We start from the raw sequence: 23,986 nt of genomic DNA, 5'->3' as shown, positions 1-23,986 counted from the left end.
TTGTGCTGAACGTGCTGAAAAGATACGCTAATGCTGACATTCAGGTTGAGCTGATTGAGTCCCTTGAAATGGCTATCTCTTCTTCTCAATTCTGACTGCCAAAGTTTCAGAGCGAAGAGTAGTATCTTAAGCGATGACCTATAAAACAAAGATATGAACAGGATATAAAGGATTTTGCCAATAGACCTGTTAGTAGGCACAATTTTTGCAGTTGTTAGTACAGAATGATGTGTCTTCAATCTGTGACGCAGGCAATGTTGGATAAATTTGTATTTGCTTCTAAAAAAAAAAAAAAAATCTGCCTATTCTGGGAAACTATTTATTCCAGAAAATGCAGAGGGGGAATATTTATAGAAGGTGAGAAAATATTTTGGGTTCCACGTGGAGTGAATAATGAATAATTCAGTCAAACGTAAATGACTTAAAAGGAAAATGTCTCTGAAGTGATAAGCTACCTGGTAAATTTTTTCTGTTAGTCAGTAAATCAGCTAGGTACATACCAGAGATTAACTTTCACTTCAAAATTATTCTAAATGAGGATCTTAAAAATGTGGCCTTCAGAATGGAGTTTATTCAATCTGTACATGTAGTTCTAGACTGTAGATAAAAAAAAAACACTGCAAGTATTCCCTCACTGGGCTGCCTTTGTTCTGTTTTACTTCTGTTTGGATACGTTGTCATCACTCTTAATCTGGTGAAGTAATTTTTTAAATGTTGGTTTAAAATTAGGTATTTTACAATTCCCACATATCATCATAAATCATGAATGTTTGGGTTTATATTTCATTGCAGAGGAAAACAGATGTGCCACTTCAAATGCAGTAACGTGCACAAAGTGTCTTGCTTTGGGTCCAGAGTGTGGATGGTGTGCTCAAGAGGTATGGCATTTTGCTTATTTACATTTGACTTTCTATTTTAGTTGCTTCTGATCTTTATAAAGATAAAAGACTTTTAAACTGTGAAAATTACAGTGAGAAATAGGAAGAAAATCTTTAAATGACCCCTGGAGACAGAACTTGAGAAATCATGTGAAATATATTTTGTTTCCAAAGGAGAAAATACAATCTTTTATTTGGAAAATTGCAGTAATTTTAAATTAAGTGAGAACTTCTTAATGCATTCCATCTGCTTTGTAGACAGCTTTGGCAGACTTATAGTAGCTTTGAGAGTTCAACAGTTTTTGGCTTCAAAAGCAAAATTACTTATCAGTAATTTATATTAAGTCCTCATTATATGTCAGAGCAAGTCTATACATGTATGCCTATTGCATTTAGCAAAAGATTTTACTAACAGTGGAGTTAACTTTAACTTCACCATATATTATGACCCTGTCACCAGTGGAAAAAATGATACTTTTCATATTTTGACACTTGAAACTATAAGTTCTGAGACTTATCACATAAGACAGATCTTAGGTAGCAAGAATTATTCTGAAAATGTTATTGCTTTGGAAACTGTAAGCATATGGGAATTTCTGGTTTTGTTTGACAGAAAAGAACAGTTAATTACATGATTTCGAATAAGGCTGGACTATTTTAAGCATTTCAAAGGAGCAAGGTTTTGAAGAATATCACTGACAATTACAAGCTCATATGCTCTTGAAGGTCACATGCAAATTATCTGTAGTAGTTTTCAGGTTAGCCGAGAAGGTAGGTAAGTTCCTAGGGTGTGCCTGGAGGAGATAAGGAGTGTAAGGCACTGGTGTAACTTCATCTGAGATATTGTGTCTTGGAATGATTAACTTAGTCTGTGACAAGTATAAGTAATCCCAGGATGAATAGAGGCATGGAGGGCTTGTTTTCCAAGAGGAACCTTAGGGCGTGTGTAGATGGCATAGTAGATTACAATGTGCAGTGGTCCATTATTGTGGCCTGATGTCTTGTCTTACAAAGGGCACAGTTTTATCCTGCTACCTCTGTATTTATCACTGAATAGCACTTGCTAGCTTTCCAGTGTTATGGAGCTGCAGTAGGTCTCCTTCAAACTAGGTGCTTAGATTTGATCAGTTTTCACCTCTGCTCTGCTTCTCTTGCTTCACTTCTCATGTCAATCCTGAGACCTGTTCATGGAAGCCAGGAGTTTGTCAAGCTCTTTGAGATCATGCTTTGATAGCCAGTTCACCTATGCACTGTCCATAGTTGTGGAATGTCAAAACCCATATTAATGCAGATAGAAATTTTCCAGAGTAATGTTACAGGAGCAGTTTTCAGCTTAGCATGCCTGCTTCATCTAAACAATGTTTTTAATGAGAAAATCAGCCCTGAGGAACACTTGAGATGCTTTGACTTTGTATCCACACACAGTGAACTTCAGAAAATGCTACATGTCTGTCAGTTGTTAGTGGTAACAAACAAAAGAGAGTAACTAAGTTCTTTATACATTTAAAAATATTTTTGAAATGTATATACATCAAGAAGGGTATATAAATAGCAGTAACCTAAGAATTAATCTCTGTTGTCTACATTAAAGAAAGTTGTGGCAAAAAAATATCAGAGGTAGACTACAAAAATGAGTTGGAACTTGGAAAACAAGATACATGACTGTCGAGTCTCATTCTTCAGGGGCTTTCTCTGGTCTTTTCAGAGTCTGGATGACTATTCTCTAAAACACAGTTGGCTGTATGCACTTTTTGATTGTTTATTTTCCCCATTTGCCTCTGAAATATCAGAGATTGTCCATTGTTTGGTCTCCAGCTGTGACTGGGATGGACCAACGCTTTGAAAGAGTACAAAGGATCTTGTCTTTTTTTTCGTTGCATGATCAGAATCATGTTCATCATCAGATTTGTGGTCAGGAAGGAATTTTGCATTGGGTCATGTTGGCACAATTTTGGCAACTTTGCCCTTTCACTGCAACAAAGGATACGCTGCTTCTGAGATCATCCTACTACTATTCACTTTTCTGTTGCTACAGGGGCTATTTTATGTTGGTGCCATCTTAAACTGTCCAGTCCTGTAGTACATAGCATCCTCTTTCTGGGGATTGAAATGATATAGTCCAGGTGGTCTTTGGATTTGGTGTAAAGTATGGGGTAAAACTTACACATCAGTGATAGACAAATTCAAGTTAGCTACATCTAAAGCTGACTTCTGCTGCTACTTCTAAATATTAGCCCAAGTAACATTACCAGTGGATTCCTCTGAAAACTAGCCTGTTTTGATATCCTGTGAATGACACTTTCTTGATATAAGTAACTCGTAGTACAGCACAGAACTTTTTATAGTGACACAGTGACAGTACGTAGTTTCCTTTTTCTCCGAAGTCAGCTTGTTCTGATTGTGCAAGATCCTCTTTCTCATACAAAAGTTTTGTCCTTTGTAGAAAAAAGTCATTGTGGCAATTACGTTTAACTTCTAATTTAAATATTTTGTCATTGTCCTTATTAAAAACATATGGCTTCAATGAACTCATTCTACAATTTATGCAATTATAGTAGCATATTTTATTGTTTCAAAGACTATTATTTTGTTTTTCTCTTTCCTTTGAAGATATTACAGTTGTTTTTTTCAGCTCAGATTGTTTTGTACTTTTTGTCTCTTATAAAACAGGATTTCATGGCCGGCGCAACACAGAAGGGACGCTGTGACACTGTTTTCAACTTAATGAAAAGAGGCTGCCAATCAGATTTTGTAGAAAATCCCACAGTTCATGTCACAATACCCAGTGACCATGAAACAAATACACAAGTGACACCAGGAAAAGTTTCAGTCCAACTGCGTCCAGGTTGGGTTGTCTCTAACACATTGATATTACAGTAAATTTAAACTAAATACAGTACTATTAAGTTCAGATATTTTGTGAAAAAGCTGCTGGAATACTTATTTTGAAGAATGATGCTATAACATATTGTAGGACGATGATGATGTTGCTCCCATATTCAAGTACGGTCTTCAGCAAGAAGTGTTTCTGCCAAACACAGCTGAAGGTCAGAATAATGCAAGTAATAAGTGGAAAAGGGGGTTTAGGTAGTCTTTTCTGTTTTCTGTTGTGGTTTCTTGATTCTTTTTCTTTAGCCACCTACACAAATAGTTTTCCCTTACATGCATAAAAATTCTATTCCTTGCTGAAAGTAAATTGAGTTAGAATTCCTAAATTTATCATTTGATAGGCTTCTTGGTTATTTGGTTACTTTTAAGTGCGTTAACTAGACAACTACGAAAACACCAAAGCCAATATATAAGAAAGGACTGGATGCCTAAAGGAGACTTAGGTGTTCACTGCCTGACATTTCATTTATAAAATGTGAGATGCCTGGCCCTAATAGAGTCTACAAGTCCTTTTATGGAGCTGAGATTTTCTAGTATATCTCTATTTGCCCTTAGCTGAACTTCAGTTAAATCAATGTATGTTCTCTGTCTCTAAAATAGCTGTAGCCAGTGGCAGAAGTGGAAGGTGACATAAAGGGATGCAGGGTATGTTGCATATCATAAAATTTAATTTATTTCTTTCTTTTGCAAATGATAGTTGGAGAAAGAAATATGTCATTTAAGAGGGATAAATCTTTAGTAGAAAAACACTAAGTGAACAGGAAAAGTATCTGGCTGATCTTCACTGTATAAAAGATAATTTTCTGTCAATTACAAGGCAGAGAGGAAGAATATGCATGAGTGTAAAGCACAAAGGAACTCTGGTTTTCCATCTTTATAATAATAACAGTGAGAAGGTAACATCAGCTCTTCTCCTCCTTTCCCCACTCTCCTTCCAAAGAAATGACTGGTACTCTGCTTTGTACTTAGAAATGGTCTCAGGAACTGAGCTAGCTCTAGATGTGTCTGTAATCACGTTTATTTTGAAAGGCATACTGGATTCATGGAAAAAACTTAGCTTTCTAAAATTTGGTTTAATCAACCTTTTTGCCAATAAATAGTGAAATTAAGTTTGGGTTTCCATATGCTTTGCAGAAGTTCTTGCATCAGGGAGGCAGAAGACTGAAATTCCAAGGGCTCCGGAAGAACAACGTTTGAGATAGAGACATCTTGCCCGTATTTTATACCCCAGGGAAATACACAGATATACAGCTATAGTTGTGCCTCAAAACAGAAATTTGATACACTATAATCATGCAGACAAAGATGTTTCTGTTTTGATACTGGGTTTTTTTGCCACTGTTTACATATACCCAACTGTCAGGATTTACATGGGAAAAATAAAAGCTGCACTCAGCATCTCACTACATGCAAACTGGAGATCTGCAAGTGTCATTTACAAAAAGTAATTCAATTTACATTGGCAAAGAGGAAACACATAATTTACAGCACACCGAAATTCTGTTTTCTTCATTCAAGACCTGATACAGACAAATCCTGACATTTCAGGTGAATTACGTTCAAAGACCGTTAGAAGAAAGAACTTTGCATGTTTAACTTTTCTTGATCAGATCTTTCTTACGTGTACTTTAATTATGCTATCTAGCAATGTCATATGCACTAGTAAATGTCATAAATAGATAAGTCACATTTCAGGTGGGTTTTTTTTAGTGAATGTGTTTCTGAATGTGTTTAGATAGCTTTTAGTGAAAACCTGCATAATTCTTCTATAATAACTGCCTTCCTCCTGTCCTTCACTGTATCTTCATTGCATAATACTGAATTAGATTCTGCAGTCATCACGCAAAGATCCTACTCCCTCATTTCTTCTGTGAACTCACTCTTTGGGTGGCATAAAATAATGAACAATTGAAGTCATGCATTATTGTACCTACGCTGCCCATACTCCAGTCACTTCGCTCTTTTTGCCGACGTTGCAAACACTAGGCAAGCAAAAATGTGGGGACTATTTTTAGTGGCTTCCAAAGCAGTAACATTTTTATTACATACAAGAATGTGACGTGGTTCTGCACGAGAGACAGACATTTGTCATCCTGAAATAAAAGAAGAGTTCTGTTTTGTATACACCAAAAGATGGATTTTTTTGATATTAAAACCTCTTTTTTTAAAAAATATTTTGATCCTACTGAGTTTTCTCATCGAATCTTTGGAAGTAGATTGTTAAAAACTTGAAGCATAGTTTACGTGAGTTTTTCAGGCTGTGCTGTCTTTTTGGTGCACATGTAGTTTTAGACTCATATGACAAACTATTTGCAGAATACACTTAGAACTGTCAACCTCAAAGTGACTGACCACAGTTTTGTATGCAGATCTGTGTCCTTTGTGAGTCATAACTGCTTTTTGGTATAATGCCAAAGGGATTGCATAACCAGGAATTTCAATGAAAATGGGGAGAAGTCAGATTTTTACAATAACTTGCACAGTGCTCCTGCAAGAAAAAAAAAAGCAAGGTGTTCTACAAGGAGTCCCTTTATGGCTTATTTTTGAATGATGTTTCATTTACTCTTGGGAGGTTTTCTTGTTTAGTTGATTTTTTGTTTCCTGACACAAACTTTGTGCTGAGGTTGCTGCAAAAATAAATGTATTTTTGAATGTCCATTCAAAAATATTAAACAAACTTATTTGTTTCCTTTGAATCAGGAAGTGAAGCAAACTTTATGTTAAAAGTTCATCCTCTAGAGAAATACCCTGTGGATCTTTATTATTTAGTTGATGTCTCAGCCTCTATGCACAACAATATAGAAAAATTAAATTCCGTTGGATTTGCTTTATCTAAAAAAATGGCGAATATTTCTCTTGATTTTCGACTTGGATTTGGATCCTATGTGGATAAAACTGTGTCACCCTATATTAGCATTCATCCAGGTAGAATCCATAACCAATGCAGGTATGTAGTCTTTGTATATTTACTGTACCACTGAAAAATTATTTAATCACACAAATATGCATTATGCATATTTGGTTTTAAACCTTTTCAAAATCTGTCTTTGCTTCTTTATACCTTGGTTCTCCAGCAAAGTTCCTAGGAAAAGGCTGAGAATTACTGTACAATGATTACTTCGGAAATATCTAGTGAGTGATTTTGAAAAAAACTGTTTCTGTAAAAACTGTGCTGTATATTCTGTAGCGAAACAACATGCTGCTTTATATATTTGAATATGTTTTGCATTTAATTTTATAGTCAACTATTGTGTTCTTAGTTATTTTGGATATATGTTGCCTAGATTCATCACAAATTTTTGTACTTTCTGACCTAGGACTTCTCTTCTGGTGTATGGTCATGTATTCATTAACTTTTTTCTTAAAACTACTTTTGTCGATGTGATGAAGTTTCTTTCAGCTCATTTAATGAACAAAAGCGATCCTCTGATCTAATTCCACAGTTGTAATATGAATGAACTCCCATTTTAAATAAGAAAGGTGTTCTGGCTTGCATTTCTTTTTTTCATGCCATGTCTTTTATACCTTGTGTTCAACACTTACATAAAGTGAGGGATCACTTCCAAAACCTACTGGACAACAAGATTATTCACAACAACTTCAAATCTATATAAGCCGTAATACTTGGAAAAGTCGATATTAACTGTTCATACCTTCTTACTAGTTATTGTCTTTCCTGGGAGTACATGATCCAAAGTTCTGTGAAATCCCTAAGTATCTTTTTTTATTTCAGTGGTTATTTAATTGGGCACTAGTAGTGGAATTCATTAGATAGATGTAAGGGTCTCTATATAAAGCAGTCATCTAGGCAGTCTGTATAGTGAGTGGACATTAATTAGCACTTCTAGGACACAATTCATTTTACCTAAATGTAGACATCTACAGAGGTATTAATGCTTACAGTGCCTGTTTCTCTTCATTGACTGTAAACTGAGTTGGGGGCGGGCAAGTTATAGTCTGGATGCCTGCACTGTATGCAGTAGAAGTTAAGTGAGTTGAAGACTGCTCAGCATCTCTGAATCAGATGAACACTTCAGCTTGTGCCGTAAATTCCACTGCTGTAAATAGTTGCAGGGCAATGACCTGTGTAAGTGCTGTGGCATTAGCTTACTTATGTCAAACTTCATACTTTCTCCCTTATAAAAATTTCCAAAAGTATTGAAATTTTTGAACATTTACAACTAAGATGTTATTGAAAGTGGAGTTTCCCATCCCTTTAATGAGGTAACTGTCACTAATAATTTTATATACATTTACTTACTACTAGTGGATGTAGGAACTTAAATTTTATTTTAGTTTTGATCCAGTAGCCTGTGTATCAAGCTATTAAAGGATCTTAATGTTGCGGTGTGATAGCCCTTTCTCAGGATAATGAAAAGCAAAGCTGTACTAGTCCATAAGCGTTCCAAAAGGCATCATATCCGAGATCATACCATCGCTCACGTTGTTTCTTTTTGTTCTGTACAGAAACACTATATATGTGATATTACTATATTAACTAAGTCATATGATACATAGTTCCATGAAATACCCCCAAAATTTTTTTCATAGTAAATTAGAACTAATTCCCACTGAATTTAATCTCATGTGGAGTTATTCTTCTTTCTTTAAGTATTTCTTTACTGTGCATATATACATCTCCATTAGTAACATGATTTTATGGGTTAATAGGGGTGCAATATTTACATCTCCTTCAAACGGAAAATATGGAAGGTGTTAGACTTTTATTTTGTTTTGTTTTTGTACAGTGATTATAATTTAGATTGTATGCCTCCTCACGGTTATATTCACGTGCTATCGCTGACTGACAATATAGCAGAATTCAGAAATGCAGTGAATAAACAAAAAATTTCTGGGAATATCGATACACCTGAAGGCGGTTTTGATGCGATGCTGCAAGCAGCTGTGTGCCAGGTAAGGAGCTTATAAACAAAAGACTAAATGGTAGTATAGTGCTCAATGTTCCTGATTTCAAAATGTCAGTTCTAGGCCTGATAATAGTAAGATTTCTTCCTCCTTTTCCATTATTTCCCCCTTAGCTATACATTTCTGTCTCCCATTGAAACTGAAAAAGGAGAGCATAAAGAAATATTTTTCAGTATTGGTTAATGATGTTCTTCAAATTTAGGCTTCAACCAGCCTAACCAACGTAGGATGGACAATGAAAGCAGCTGCTTCTTGCTTGAACAGATACATGCATTAATTTCAGTCAATTACAAAATTAGTTTCAAAAATCATTAAAGCCCTCCTTGTGTTCCTAAGTGAAGATGTATCATTTGACATTTCTTCTATTTAAGAATTTATTTGAAAGCAGAAGGATCAGCTACATATCTGCTTGTGTAGATAAAGAAAACAAATGCATTTCAATGTTATCTCAGCTTTTAAAGAATTAAAATTTTAAAAAAATACAAATCAACTAAAAATTAACTTTTGTATATTGATCAAATTTCATCACTGTCTCTCCCATGCAAAAAAGGATGGAAAAGATCTGCTTCAGTAGTTCCCAAGCTGTAAGCATATTAAATAACAAGAATTTGTTTGCTCTAAAGGCCTATTTTGCATATTGTTTTTCTTCTATTAGTAGTAGTGCAACAGAAATTTTGAAAGTTGGCTGATTTATGGGTTGCTAATGCTCTGTAAGATACTCTTTCTGGTCCTTTTAAAGTAGTTCAGCTCCTGTCCAAATCACAGGCTTGGTGTGTTTCTCACTTCTTGGGATGACGTCAGGACAATTCTTTTATCTTGTCCATCTAACCATTCTTTTTTTTTCAAGCAGTAGAATGAGTCAAGGACAGAAAGTAATCCAAACTATGCTAAAAATTAATAGTTTAGTCCAATTTTATTTTCAAATTTTGATGACTTGTAAAACAGGTAAATAAAAGCCACTCTTCATAGACACTGTGATCAGAGCCGTTGTAAAAAATTACTCTGGAGCTTTGGAAAAATTCCTTAAAATTCAATGTTTCTCATTGGACACATTCCACACTTGTGACATGTGAACTCTAGAATAATATATGCTTCCAAAAACAATAGAATGGAAACATTCATGAGAATGAGGAGGCTTTCCCGCTAACTGAATTGTGAACCAAAATGGATGAGAACAATGTGCAATTCATAATGACCATCATGAACTATAATTTATATTAATGTGCACTCATTTTGCCTACAATAGAACTTTATAACTTGCTCCATCTTGCTTTAACCAATACATCCCTGCTGCAAGAGGCAGCAGATTAGGACATGAAGCTACTTGAAAATTTTGGTTGCTGTGATGTGTGTAGGTAGGCGACAAAGTGAAATGATGGAATCTTAGGAGCAAGAAGTTTCTACGGTGCTAGAGGAGAATTTGGGATTATTTCAGACATAGCCTGTTTATAAATAAAACTTAAAATACCTGTTTCAGGGAATGCTGTTTAGGATTGTCTGAGGGAGGTTGATGCTGGAGAAGACACCACACCCCACTGTACTTCTTACCCCTACTGTTACAAGATACTTCATCCCCATTCAGAGCTAGCAGGGAATGAGCCTTAGAAGGGAGCTAAATCCCTCCCTGCAAAGCAAAGAAAGGAAGGTAGAGGATAAGTCAAGAAGCCTGGCTGAGTACATGGACTGTATTGCAGATACACGTTTCACATGAAATGAGATACCTGGCAGTGTTACAGGAAATGATAGACATGAGACAGCATCATAGGAAGTAGGAGCAAGGAAGGAGGAAAAAGGAGGAAAAATGGAATTAGTGAAGAAGAAGATAGAATAATTGAGAGAGGGAATAACAAAAAAGAGTAAGAGGTGGTTCATGTGTTCCTCTAAATTTATTTAAAGCAGCTCTTTATTGCTTGCAGGGAAATAAATGTTATCGAAATACAAATTGGCACCTAACCTGGTTTAGATATAAGCTTGCCCTGCTACCTCCTTCACATCACTGAATTCCTAAAATACATTAAATTCACCCTTGCAGATGTCACTTTGCTATTAATCCCTTAAGATGGTGGATAGATGTAGTATTTTGCTGCATAATAAGGAATTTCTCAATTTGCAGGTGCATGAAGACACTCAAACTTTAGTTTATTGATTTGTTGGTCATATGCCACAGTCCTTTCTGGAAAGCTGTGTAGGAAAAGGAAACTATGGTATGATGAGAATATAAAGTAAATATAAAGTAAAAATAGAAGAGGGCACCAAGTACCAATATGAATTAATGTATATTTATTGGTTGTAAAGCCTTTTGAGAATTTTACAAATGCTATGCATTTGCATTTGTATGTAATAGTTTCACACGCAATGTGGCAGCTGTTACCCGAGCCCATTATATAATGCATGACTTGTATATGCTTTGAAAGATCTTTAAAAAACAATGAAAGTATTAAGTGGATCTCTTACTCGCAGTGGTAGTTTTCAGATGTAGGATGTTATGTATTTCCACACAAAATGCTTTAAATAGCCTGGTTTAAACTCAGTGCTGTTAAGCAGTGTAATGTCTGAAAGTAGACTTTCACATTCATTTTTCATTACGTTATTTATTATTTTAGAGAATAGGTAGTTACTGCTTTCTTATGCTTAATTTTCTTTTCCTTTTAGAGCCATATTGGATGGCGTAAAGAAGCAAAGCGACTGCTTCTGGTGATGACAGATCAAACTTCCCATCTGGCCCTTGATAGTAAATTAGCAGGAATCGTAATTCCCCATGATGGAAACTGTCATTTGAAAGATAATGTGTACATCAAAGCTACGAGTATGGTAAGGTATATGTCATAGGTTCTGCCTTCAGAGAACCAGTGTAAAACTGCGTAAAGGAGGTTTTTAGATTGCTGTCAATGCATTGCTTTTATTTCAATTATTAGAATAGTATTTTTCCAGGTAGGCAAGTTGTGAAATAAAGAATCAATCACCTGGAACTATTGACATTCTTTTTGTCTGGGATAACGTATTTTGGAATCTGAAACAACAGTATACAGCAGAGGAGGATCTGTTACTGGTTTTGGTGTGGTTTTTTATTACCATTGCATAAAAATCACACACATTTTGTATAAAATATAAATAGAAAATGTCTAGTGTGATATTTGTCACAAGAAGAAGCTGGTAATATGTAAGAATTGTGCAGCCCTGCTAATAAGACAAAGGTAGTGGTCATGGTTTATGGTCAGAAGATGCATAGTTGCATTGATTGAAAAGGCTTGGTAAGAGTAAAATAGAAGATGCACAATGGTAATGAGTTAATTCAACTATGATGGATTAGAAAATATTCTTGTCCCACAAAGCTTTGCTGTGGTGATGTGGCATTAAATAAATTTGAATCTCACAGTATAAAGGCAATGTGTGGTAATACATACCTGTGCAAAAAAGTTGCATCAAATCCACTGTAGCAAAATAACATGCCTTCAGCAGATATTTTTTTAGCTTTCAAAATAATTTCTTCAAGAATGTGTAAAGTAGTCATGAGTGATTGAAGAAAGGAAATTTTCTTCCACGATTTTGTAGTTTTTAATTGCTTTGGCTATTTCCTTAAATAAATATGAATCATTTATTTAAGAACTATAAATCACTACTTAATTTCCATGTAATCACCAGAGAGCAGAAATATGAACTGTGATATCATTAGAGCACATTACAGTTTTATTCTCAGTGCTAGCTGCACTTAGTTACAGTATACAGCCTATGTTCAGCCCAAGCCAGCAATGTGCTAGTGAAGTTGGTGAGGGCTACATGTAATTTAGGCTAGACCTGAATTTAATCCCAGCAACTGCTGTTTACAAGGATGGAGGGACAGCAGGAAGCAGCCGCCGTATGGTGTGTGATCATGAAATACAGGAGGTTTCTCGGAATCGGTGGGTGTTCGGGACCTTGCTGAGCGGAGGAGGGAGCTGAGCATGTGCTAACAGGAAGGTTGTTTGGATTTCCGATTATCTGAAGTTCTTGCATTTATATACTCCCTCTGTCACCTCTTGGATATTCCCTCACAGATGTCAGGATTATTTATTTCCCTCTAGCCATTCTGTTCAGTTTCAGTAATTCTACAGTGTCCCCAGGATAAAAAACAACCCCTTCCTTTTTTCTCCTTAAAGCAAAAAATTCCAAAACTTTCCTTTTCCAAAGCAGAGCATATTACAAGTTATGGTGTCCCTATGTCTATTTTTCTTTCTTTGTTTTTTCCGTAGTTGCAGTGCTACAAATGAGAGGAATTTTGCTCTGCTTATTTAACAATTGCTGAAGGTACAAATCTTTTTCTGATGTTCAGGATTCATTTGGTAATAAAGTTATTCTGTTTCAGAAAAAAAACAACTATATTTATTTTCTGTCCAACTTGAGAAATTAACTTCTGTTGCAGCTGGAAAACCTCACCAATATAAAATAAAGACAAAATTAATGAATGTCTTTCTAAGCAACTATGATAGATTGATGGCTGACTGAAGAAAGTGTTTTAACTCATATTTTGGATTCTGGATTCTGAAAAATCATGATTTTGCTGTCCCATATGGCATAAGAAATCTACATGATTGCTATTGATGCATTTTATGAAATGAGGTAGTCTTTTAACCACTCAAATGAAATGACCTTGAAAGATGCTTAGATCTGTGGTGGCACATTTTGGTCCGTGTGTTTTGTGGCTGCTAGCCCATATTTTTTTTCAACCAGGGGCTAATTCTTGCATGCCCATATATAACAGTGGGCATGCATTTAGTAATAGAAAGGGGGTAGAATGGAAGTCTTTCTCAGTATTACATATTTTCTGGGGTAAATTTGACATGATAACACAATAGTGTCTGTGAGGGTAGGTGTAGTGGTTTCCTGCTTTTTGTTTTCTTCTCAGTGGTACATGTGATTATTTTAGTCACAGAGATCCATAAAGAAGCTTCAAATGCACAAGTAAAATCGGGGGGGCGGGGGGGAGACTATTTGGTGTTTAAATGGAATGTCGTGAAAGGCTGACAACTTTTTAAAAAATGTGCCATATGAAACATATTTTTGCTTTTTTTTCCTTATCAAAGCAGTTTTGTTATGCTAAGTTAAAGAGCCATCTGTAATCACATTGTTTTCCTACTTTGATTCTTAGCTACTGGTAGTCTTGAGAAGATGGCATTTTGGCATATTTATATTTCTTCCTTGTGCTAGCTAAGAAGACTTTGCTTTATTTATTTGCGTAAGCTTAGCCTTTACATCAGAAGTGTTTCAAGTTAGTCACTTTTCTGCCTGTTTCTTTATAACTTTTGCTAAGCAGTCACACAGAGATCAGCAAAAAAGTGTAAGACAGGAAAGAAATCTAGTCTGTTTTAATTAGATCTGTGCTTGGTTAACTCCCATTCTGAAATACTTAACTGTATTAGTTATCTTCTCAGCTTAACACAGTAGGTTAAAATAATAAAATGAATGATGTAATTGGGACAAGAAAGATGATCTAAAATGAAAGTACATCACCTGAGCAGTAGTGGGAAGAGATAAGATAAAAATACATGAAGTACAGCAAGGTTTTCACAGCAAGCAAAGTGAGACTTCGTGAGTGACCAACCGTTCTTTATGTCATCTGTTTACATACTTAAAATGAAAAAGATACTGTGGGTCTGTTGATGCTTTTTTTTTTAAACTGTCTTCTAATAAAAAGAAAAAAATTCTTTTTAATCTGAAGTGAGGTTTTAACGTACTACTAACCAAGCTAGACGCTCCGGAGAGTTAGAGCTGACGAGCAGATGAAAGTTCAGCTTAATTTGTAAGCAGACTAGGTAGTTTGGGGATCCAGTCCCTGCAACCCTTGCACATCTATGCCTGTCATCTCTTGACTTTAGTAAGCTCCATCTGAGTAAGTTTTTGTCATGAGGGTGTGGAAACTTGTTTCTGATACCACTGATCCCGGAGTTCTGCTGTTAGTTGCAGAAATACTGAGGGGCCACTCTGCTGGAATTCAGACATGTCTAGTGTCACGTGTTAAGCGGCAAGAGTGATCTATTTGACCACCATCTCATGATCCCTTAATGCTGCCCCGTCATTCACACATTTACAGTGCAGGAGGTATTTGTAGAACATAGTGTGTGTTGTAGTGTGTGTGCCTTAGTACTGTGTTGTAGGCTACTGAAAATGGCAACAAAGCCACTGCTGCTACAGTTCACCTACAACTGCTGTGCAGCGGGAATGCATGCTCACGGGACCCTCATGTACGGCACACTCCCCGGCTGGAGCTGTAAGAAGACCCATTTTTTGCTGTGTTACCTACCTTTCATCACTTATCTTAAGGAATGCCCTCTTACCAAAGGGCAGAAAAGTTGAGAGAGGTAGAGACCCTGGCTAAGATCAAACTGCAGCAGGAAACTCCTTTGTTCTTTCTGTACGAGGCTTTTTATCATGGTGCAGTATGATGGAAAATGGAATTTACCCCCTTGCATGACTTTGTCTCAGCAGTCTTGGCATTCAGATCACTGTTAGGAGAGTAGTTGACTTGCAGGGTGCCTTGAGTAACAAGTGGGACTGGAGGAGAAATGAATTGTGCGGGGAAACAGAGTGTGTTTGTGCCAGGGAGAGACAATATGGGGCAGATGGTGGAAAATATCAGGAATAGAAAGACAGCAGAAGTGTATGGAGGAAAGCGGTTGAAGGCCCTGACATAAGTGGCAATGTCCAGATGAAATCCCTGTAAGGGGAAACACAGGCCAAGGCCCCCGCCATTTCTCTATGTTTAGTCATGAATTTTAAGTGTTGAATTTACTTCTTGAGAAGTGTTTACCGATGTATGATAAATAAGTGGTGACTTTCAGATACAGTTGTTTTGGAGTACTGGAGCTGGAGGGATCTCGCATAGCCCAGGTGTACAAAGCCCACTGAGACCACACAGACACCCTTGTGCTTCCCCAGATCTTGGGCGAAGGGATGGCAACGCACCTCTTAGTCTTGAATCCATGCCAGATCTCTCAATGAGAAGTGTCGAAGGGCAGGTCACTGGCACATGACATGCCATCATAGACACTTCACCAAATATAGCAATGTCATTACTGGGGAAAGATGTGAAACTCATGCTACCTTCTTCAAGCACAAGCCTGGTTAAGAGAATGTAGCAGGTCATTGTGGTGAGGACTGGAGGCATCACTCTGAAGGCAGGTCTTGGACGTACAGAGAAGAGCAAGCTGTCAGCTGTAAGTAAGATATGTACAGAATGCTGACATTGCTAGAACCTGAGCCAGTGGCTGCATTTAGCTGATGTGTCTGATCCCTGGTGCCAAAATACATTTCTGAGAAACAAACTTTTAATTACTTGCCTTGTTGTTCTGAAAAGCACATCTCATCTCAGTGCCCTCATGTTGTACATTCTCCCTGACTTTTGCACAGGAACCCACCTGTCATTCTCAGGAGTCTTGTTATTCTTCTAGATGGACCCAGGACAACATCATATCCGTATTTCTTAAGCATCAGGCTCAACAAAATAGTAATGTATGAGTTAGTCCTCCCACTATGTAGCACCTCTGCGTAGCTGGCAACAGATAAGCCTGTCACAGTCTGGCTGATGCCCTGATGATTTTTTTTTTTTGTCATGATCTGTTTATTTGGTTGGTCCCACCTTCTTTTGGATGTAGGCCTAGAATTTCTCTGTACATTTAGAAATAAGGATTAGGGTGGATTTGGAATCCTGTATTCTGTCATATGTGAAATATAAGGCTTTTCCCTACTAATCTGCTGTCTTCTTTTTTTCTGTTGTATTTTGCAGGAGCATCCATCTCTTGGGCAGCTTTCTGAAAAATTGATTGACAATAACATCAATGTTATTTTTGCAGTTCAAGGAAGCCAGTTCCATTGGTATAAAGTAGGTTAGAAACCTGATTTCTTTTTTTCAATTTTGAAAGCACAATATTTATGTTAAAAATTAAAACTGTGCATAAATGATTGTATTTTTCATAGGATCTGTTACCTCTGCTGCCTGGCACTGTTGCAAGACAGATAGAATCACAAGCAGCAAATCTCAATGATTTGGTGGTAGAAGCCTATCAGGTATGAAGAAAGTGACAATGTTGTATGCTATAATTTGTACAGGGATTTTTCACCTTTCATAGCTTAAAGTTGGAATTTCTGGGATCTTGGTTTCCATCTGAAGTCCATGAGGGTAAGCTCCCTACTTTTCTGAATGTCCAGGTTGGTGGATGACACTATCCCACGATAGCTCTCAAATTCCCAGCCTGTCTGGTTCTCAAAGCCAAGAGCTAGCACTTTTTCCTTTCTAAGAATGCTTCTAAATACGCTGTTTGATTCTCTGCACCTGTTGCCATTTAACTTCAAAAGAAATGTCTGCTTTATTTAAATTTTGGCACCTCAGATTTTTAGTTACAGACCAGACACCACTATCTAGGCACCATATAAATTCAGACCAAAAAGATAGTGCAGTATCTAGAAGGCTTTATAGCATAATTCTTAGAAAATGGACAACAGGTGGGAATTTACAAGGAGGCGTTTTGACAACAGTGGTTATTCTGGAAAGCTGGATTTACTGCACAAAACAGTGTAATGACTTGGGGTTTGGAGGCATGGCAATGAAGAAGTTTTGATAGGGATTTGGGAGAGAACAATGCAAATGACTTTGTGAACCCTTGCTTGGAGTTCTCAACTGAAAGTAATAGTATGGGAAAGTAATAGTATGGGAAAGAGCATAAAGTCATTTTCCATGAGTGATTGACAGGGAACAGCAGCTTGAAAGTGGAAATTGGCATCTTGATAGTGAATGAAAGATAGCCTGGTAAGAGGGAGCATAAACAGCTTTGAAAATGAAGCCAGGTAGTATACATTTGATGTACTAGAGCACAGGGAGCCCATAGAGCAGCATGAAAATGAACATGATGGGTTAGATGGTTGAATGCTGTTAAGGTGTACAAGTTACACAAACATGCAAGTTCAAAAAGTTGAAAAATCAATTACAAAGCTATATGCAAGGTATCAACTCAGTTTTTAATTAGTTGGACATGGGAGGCTGAAATTATCCATTGTACTAGGCTAACTATCTAAATCATGAAGAGCCAAGTCCCATGTCTGTTCCTAGTCAATAGGGTGGGTTTCTGCGCATTTTTTCACTGTCATGTTGGAAACATTGTGCAGAAGGCAAAGACATTCAAAAGCAGAGGAGGTTAGGCATAATCAAATTGCAGAGAAGCTCTCACTATTTGTACTTTCTATTATAAAACCGAGAAATCTCATTTTGAATATGGAGGTTTGCAGGAAATCGCTGGCAAAAAATTTTGAAGATCATAGTCCTTTTTTTATGCCACTTTTACACTGTCCATCCTAAATTGTATCCTGGTTTTTAGAGCACAGTGCAGGACAAACATTCAAGGAGAGGAAATAAAAATTTACAATGATTTAGTTCAATGGAACATTCTGTGGGACTTTCCTGCTCCAGCCACCCCCAGTTTGCTCTTGCCTTATTTTCATTTTTTAGACAGTATCTTCCTTCCCTTCCTAAACTTCATTGGATTTGATACTTTGAAATTTTTATCATAGTTTTAGTTTGTATATACAAACAGTGAACAAGGCTTGAATGTTTTGCTTTCTTGAAAGCAAAAGTACTTTGATAAGAAAATAAATTTAGCGTTGATATTCAATGACAGTAGGCCTCTTGCACTCTTGTTCTAGGCAGGGAAACCTTAGGCTTAGTTGTGGAAAACCCTGGCTGAAAATCCCTGGCTAAAAAGCCAAAGATGAGTCACTAATTTTCAAAAAGTTACTAAGATAAACATGTGTTCAGATTCACGTAATTAAATTTCCATTTGTAGCTGTAAAAGTATCCCACTAAACTAATTTTTAAAATAGTAGTATGCAGGAATTTTAATAATCTCTTTGTGCAATTTTCAACTCATAGATTTGTACAGAGCTTTAATAAATTTTTTAAAGTTCTAGAAGCAATATTCCTTCTTGGAAGGAAGTAGGATTTTAGAGCATGCAGTGAATACAAGTTACAAAGTAGCTGGGTTTTTTTCATTATTTTATATTGCAAAAAGCCCTAATGGGAATCAACCAATTTTTGACTTACATAGTCCTAGCTGACCCAAATAAATGAGTAAGAATAATCCCAATAGCCTTTAGATCACCCTCAGGTTTGTTCAGAGAAAACTTTTCCAAGACAGATGCAAAATATCAGAAGTTTATAAAGTGTCAAGTCAATTAGGAACCTTTTCTGCTGGATAACAATAGTCGTATGTGTGTTTACTATTTTATTTTAGATGTGTGGCTAAAAGGCAGTGTAGTTTTTCAAACAGTAAGCAGGTTTTGTTGTGCACAGTTGTTAGAATAGAGTTTCAAATTGCAAAAAATACAGTCTCAAAACCATTTTAGAATAGCTGAAAACGTTTTTATCTGGAAAACTTAATCCTCTTTGTCAGAATTACCAGTTCACTGGTTGTGTATATTTGGAATGTAATCGGGTCTTTATATGGGAAACAATGCTTTAATTCATGCCTTCATTCACACAGACAAGCTTTCTTCATTTTTAGTCAGACATAGTAGCCGTACTTGGTATTAGTCACTAATGCACATTATATGTTGAGATGCAATGCAACTAAAACTTGTTTTCTGGTTACAGAAACTAATCTCTGAAGTGAAAATTCAAGTGGATAACCAGATCCAAGGTCTTCATTTCAATATCACTGCAATCTGTCCTGATGGAAGTAAAAAAACTGGCATGGAAGGGTGTAAAAATGTGGGATATAATGAAGAAGTATGTTGATAGTTCTCGTTCTTCGGGGAACTGGAATACTTATTTTTCTGTTTGGTTGGGTTTCAATGGTGTGAAATCTTCCAGGGATTTACTTAAACTGAAAATGGATTTATGTGATTAATGATCACAGGCTTTCTATTATTCTCTGGTTTTATTTTCCTGAATCTTATTTTAATTCTCACTAATCTCATGGAGCTAAGGCTCAAAGCTTTTCCTGAAAGCTAGCATCCATTAAAACTCTCCTCCTTTGTCCTCCTCTGGGCACAATGGCCATGTTCATTGTGATGAAATCTGTACGTAAAGAGGTTGAAAGATAATCATCTGGTGGAAAAGAATCACTGGAATTTGTGTTCCTTGGGTCTGTACGAGATGCCATCTTTTCCTCTCCTTGCTCTAATAGTCTTAATGCTAGTTTATTTTATAAATAAAATTATTTAGCCCCATCTGGGTCGGTGCCACGTACTGAATGAAATGGGGTGTAAAACTGGAGCATCGTGCACCATGAAAATGGGGGGGAAGATGTATGGCTAATATATGAACATGGGTTTCTTCCCAGACTACTTCTTTGTGACTTGTTATATTTATTTAATTGCTTGGACTAGTAGAGTAATTCATTTAGCTTGCCAGGAAGAGGTCTGTGTTTCTGGAGAGCAGGGTCAAGGAGTTCTTTCCTTCTTGACATGTACATACGTCTCAGCTGGTGTGATTTTTCTTATGTCTGTGTGTAGAAATAGCAAAACAAATCAGTAGATTAAATGTGTTAATTTTAAATGTGTTCATTTAGATGTAGTTTATGCTCTTGTGAATTTTGTCTGCATGACTTGCTGCTGGTTAGCTTCTACAGTTTAAGGGAGATTTGCTATGATTTTTTTCTTAACGTCTCTTGTCCAGTGTTGTTCCCTGTGCATGTCATAAGAAATAGGACTGGAATTTGTTCTGTTTAATGAAAAGAAAAATATTTATATCTGTTTCTTTTTAATAAAAAGCCAAGCCAGTTGATTGTAAAGGATTGCATGTGGTCCTAAACTTCTACTGCTGTTGAAAATGAGCCATCCTCAAGAGATCAATTTATTTTAACCACAAATCCTCCTTTCAGTATTTGTTTACAGGCAAAATGCTTTTCCTTAATTCTCACATTCCTGTCATTGTCTAATCCTTCTTCCTTCCTTTTCTTACCAAAACACAAAGTGTATTATATTCTGGAAGAATCCTACGTCCTCTTCAGGGTGAAAAACTAACTTTGGCTGTTAGTGTCAGTGTTCACGGTGCTGTGATTATTTAGTCACAATATGTTTAATCTTTCTCCTTCTGTGTTCAGACCCATCAAATTTCACGACTCGTATGCAAGACATGATTTGCCTTTCCCTCCCATCTCCCTGTCATTCCTTCAGTACTGTGTTGTACATGAAGATATTGTTTTCTGGCAGGGCTCTGTGTTGAATAAAAATATCTGCAGCTTGTCCGCCCCACATGAAACACACCTGCCGTATGAATTAATTACTGCATAGCCACACTTTTGCCCCATAACTGAAGGGAAGAAGTCTTATGCACGGAGAGTGTAGGCAACTGAGGGGTTATGTGTGTAGTAGCACATTTGAGAAACAAGAAGAAAAGCAAAGGGCGAGACAAAGCCTGTGTGCCCCCTCGATACGACATTAAGCTCATGCTTCTGCACAGCATTCTTCTCCTGTTGTCCGTGTAGGCAGCCGCAGCCCTACTCTCCACAAAGCCACCATTGTCCCCAGGGGCTCGGCTGTTCTCATGTTGGGGCACAGCAGGAGGGGGAGACAGTGATGAGAAATGAATGGCCTTAGTCTTTGTGGGTAGTTTCAACCTCATATGTAATCAGTTTCTCAGGTTTTCTGTTTTTTTTTTATTTGGAAATCTTTGTTCTTTGGTGGTAAAGAGTAAAGGTATTTGCCTCTCTTGGGCTCCTTTCTCGCCTTTTCCTCTTGGTTGTATTTTCTCTGTGAGGAGGTGGGGAAGAGTTTTTTTCTGTCAGCAGGCTAAATAGCGTTAGTGAGAGTACCCTGTCAGAAGCCTACCTAAAAACCAATCATGACGTACAAGATTGCTATCTAGTGAAAGTATCACACGTTGGAGCTGTCAAAGAGTTTTGGTAGTGATTGATGCAAACTCTGTGGCAGTCATCTAACCACAAAACTCAGCCAGTCCTGTGGCCAGATTCTGGAAAGCCACGGGGGCTGCTGCTACAGTGGGGACTACTGGGGTGAGGACCTGGGCCATGGTGGTGATGGCCATGACATGGCCAGGATGTAGGCACTGAGTCCACTCTGAAGCAGCACTTGGTCTGCCCAGGACCACAGCAAGAGAAGCAAGACTCTTTTGCTGCATCCCCATTGTAGAAATTGGGAAAAATACACTGCTGCTACGGCGTGAGCCATTCCTGTGTTTTAGAAAGAGTAAATAGGGCCATCCAAAACTGTGTGGTTTCTATTTGCACAGATCATTTCTGCATCAAGAACATTCATTATAGATTCTTTTTATGAAGAATATCTCTGTTTCTGTTTGTGTATTGTCTTGCTCAATCTAGTCCCAGTTCTCATCTGGGTATTTCTATAATACAACAGAATGTACACATTAAATAGTAACAAGAGGATGATGATGGCAATTCTATTACTATTTAACTTGTATTAAACTTGTCTTTTGCAACTGTGCTTTCTTAACATGAAAAGTAGACTGCTGTCAATCTTCTATTGTTAGGATTTTAAATGTATTTGTGATGTCTATCATTACTAATATATCATATTTGCTAAATGGCCACTCTGTATTTTGTTATTATTAGCTAGTGCACATTCATATATAATGTAAGAGTCTGCTTTATTTATGTGCTAAAAATTCTAAGCAATTTATAGGAAATCATAGTGATGTAAAATCTGCCTTTATTTCTTCTTAGGTACTTTTCAATGTATCAGTTACAATGAAAGGATGTGATACAACTGGAGGAAGAAAATATGCAATACTTAAGCCTATTGGTTTCAATGAAACCGCCATCGTTAATGTGCGGAAAAGCTGTGCCTGTCAGTATGGAGACAGTGCAAGGCACAAAAGAGTATGGGCTGATGAAACTTTTTCTGATGGCAAACAGTCCTATTGCAGTGACAATAATTGTAGCTCTAATAGAGATACCCTTCCTTCTGAGCGGTGCAGACGACACTGGGATCAACCCATCTGCAGTGGTCAAGGAAATTGCATAGATGGAAAATGTTTCTGCTACAAAAACAAGCTAGGCAAGGTCTATGGCAAATACTGTGAAATGGATGATTTTTCCTGCCCGTATCACCAGGGAAACTTATGTTCTGGTAAGCTGCAGAGTTTACGTCTGTATTTTCTTTTTCGGTTTTTGTTTTGTTTTGTTTTCTGAAGCTTATATACATTATGCAGCTCAAAAAAATTATATAAGGCTGTCAAATGTAAGCATTGTGTGTGCAGAAGTAGTGTGTGAAATGTCCTGAGCAGCCTGGTAGGAATTTCTGCTCTTGGAGTTTCTTCACCACAGAGGTACCCACTGTCTTCTAAACTTCAGCACTGCTTTGGATTTATCGAGTTTCTCTAAGTTTAGCGATTTTAAGATTGAAATCTCGAACTTCTTCAGAAGTAATGATACAGATATCTCAGATAAAACAGTAACATTATTCTGGAAAAGTAAATTGATAGGTTTCAGTCTAATGGGAATATGAGATACTAAGAGATTAGGAAGGAATCATAACTTCCAGATGAGATTCTGATTTTCTAACTCCCTAAGTCAGTCTTGTGAGAGATATGATGACACTTGATTTCAAATACTGATATATATGCTAATGCTGTTTGGAACACCTGCTCCAAAAAGAAGCATATAAGTGAACCATAAACAGGGAGAGTTGTTAGAAATTCTTATTCTTTTTGTGGCCTACTTTATGTTTTTTAAAGAAAGCAAGCAAATGAAAATTGCATATGAACAAAATAAAAAATATGTACTTTTAAGTTAGTGTAATTAAGGAAAAATGGGATTGAATCAATATCATTACTGTATCTCTACCAGAATTTTTTTTCCTCTCAGAAGTAATTAAATATTTTAAAATTTGGACTGCTCTCCTGCATCCTTTCATTTCACTGTATACTGACCAATGAGTGAATTGAGGGACCAATTTTTTCAACCACAGTTGGATAAATTGAGAGTGATATTATGGACTTCAGTAAAGTTATTTTGGTTTTGCTCTGCTGGTGACTCTGAGTTTTACATAAAATGAAGAAAAATAATGTTATTTAATCCTTTAAATACTTAATTCCAATGCAAAGTATTACAATTCATCTTCTCATTCTTCTTCCCAGTCCACTTTGCAAATTTACTATTTCTTAACCATAAGCAGACCTTTCAAACTTATAATCTCCTGAAGTCTGAGATGTCGTGACCTGGTCGGCAGAGGAGACAGAGGTATTTTTTTCTAAGAGGTGTTGGAGACTGTCACCTGTGATGGAATCCTGTCCTAGGGTACCACAAGGGGAACCTGCGGTTCAGGGCCATGGCTGAGCAGTGTGGCTT

At 36.8% G+C, this 23,986-nt stretch overlaps 1 protein-coding gene across 1 annotated transcript; it reads left to right on the top strand.

The window, feature by feature from the left end:
• The first annotated feature begins 800 nt into the window (after nucleotides 1-800).
• LOC104161579 (integrin beta-8-like) lies at nucleotides 801-23,578 on the top strand. The gene is made up of 10 exons (XM_009700067.1): nucleotides 801-878; nucleotides 3,549-3,723; nucleotides 6,468-6,714; nucleotides 8,516-8,681; nucleotides 11,346-11,504; nucleotides 16,453-16,548; nucleotides 16,644-16,733; nucleotides 19,309-19,443; nucleotides 22,361-22,788; nucleotides 23,515-23,578. Exons 2-10 carry the CDS (start codon nucleotides 3,555-3,557, stop codon nucleotides 23,576-23,578), a joined length of 1,554 nt encoding a protein of 517 aa, XP_009698369.1. The 5' UTR covers nucleotides 801-878; nucleotides 3,549-3,554.
• The last annotated feature ends 408 nt before the right edge of the window (nucleotides 23,579-23,986 follow it).

The sequence above is a fragment of the Cariama cristata genome, unplaced genomic scaffold, assembly GCF_000690535.1.
Source record: "Cariama cristata isolate BGI_N322 unplaced genomic scaffold, ASM69053v1 scaffold21655, whole genome shotgun sequence".
NCBI classification, from domain to species: domain Eukaryota; kingdom Metazoa; phylum Chordata; class Aves; order Cariamiformes; family Cariamidae; genus Cariama; species Cariama cristata.
This window is presented reverse-complemented; position numbering and strand designations above follow the sequence as displayed.

What these genes read in the sequence shown, in the direction of transcription:
- LOC104161579 (XM_009700067.1), top strand. Translation starts at nt 3,555, where the DNA reads ATGGCCGGCGCAACACAGAAGGGACGCTGTGACACTGTTTTCAACTTA. An exon ending in TGCAAGCAGCTGTGTGCCAG is followed by an intron (nt 8,682 to 11,345) that starts GTAAGGAGCTTA and finishes TTTTCCTTTTAG; the next exon opens with AGCCATATTGGATGGCGTAA. An exon ending in TGGTGGTAGAAGCCTATCAG is followed by an intron (nt 16,734 to 19,308) that starts GTATGAAGAAAG and finishes TTCTGGTTACAG; the next exon opens with AAACTAATCTCTGAAGTGAA.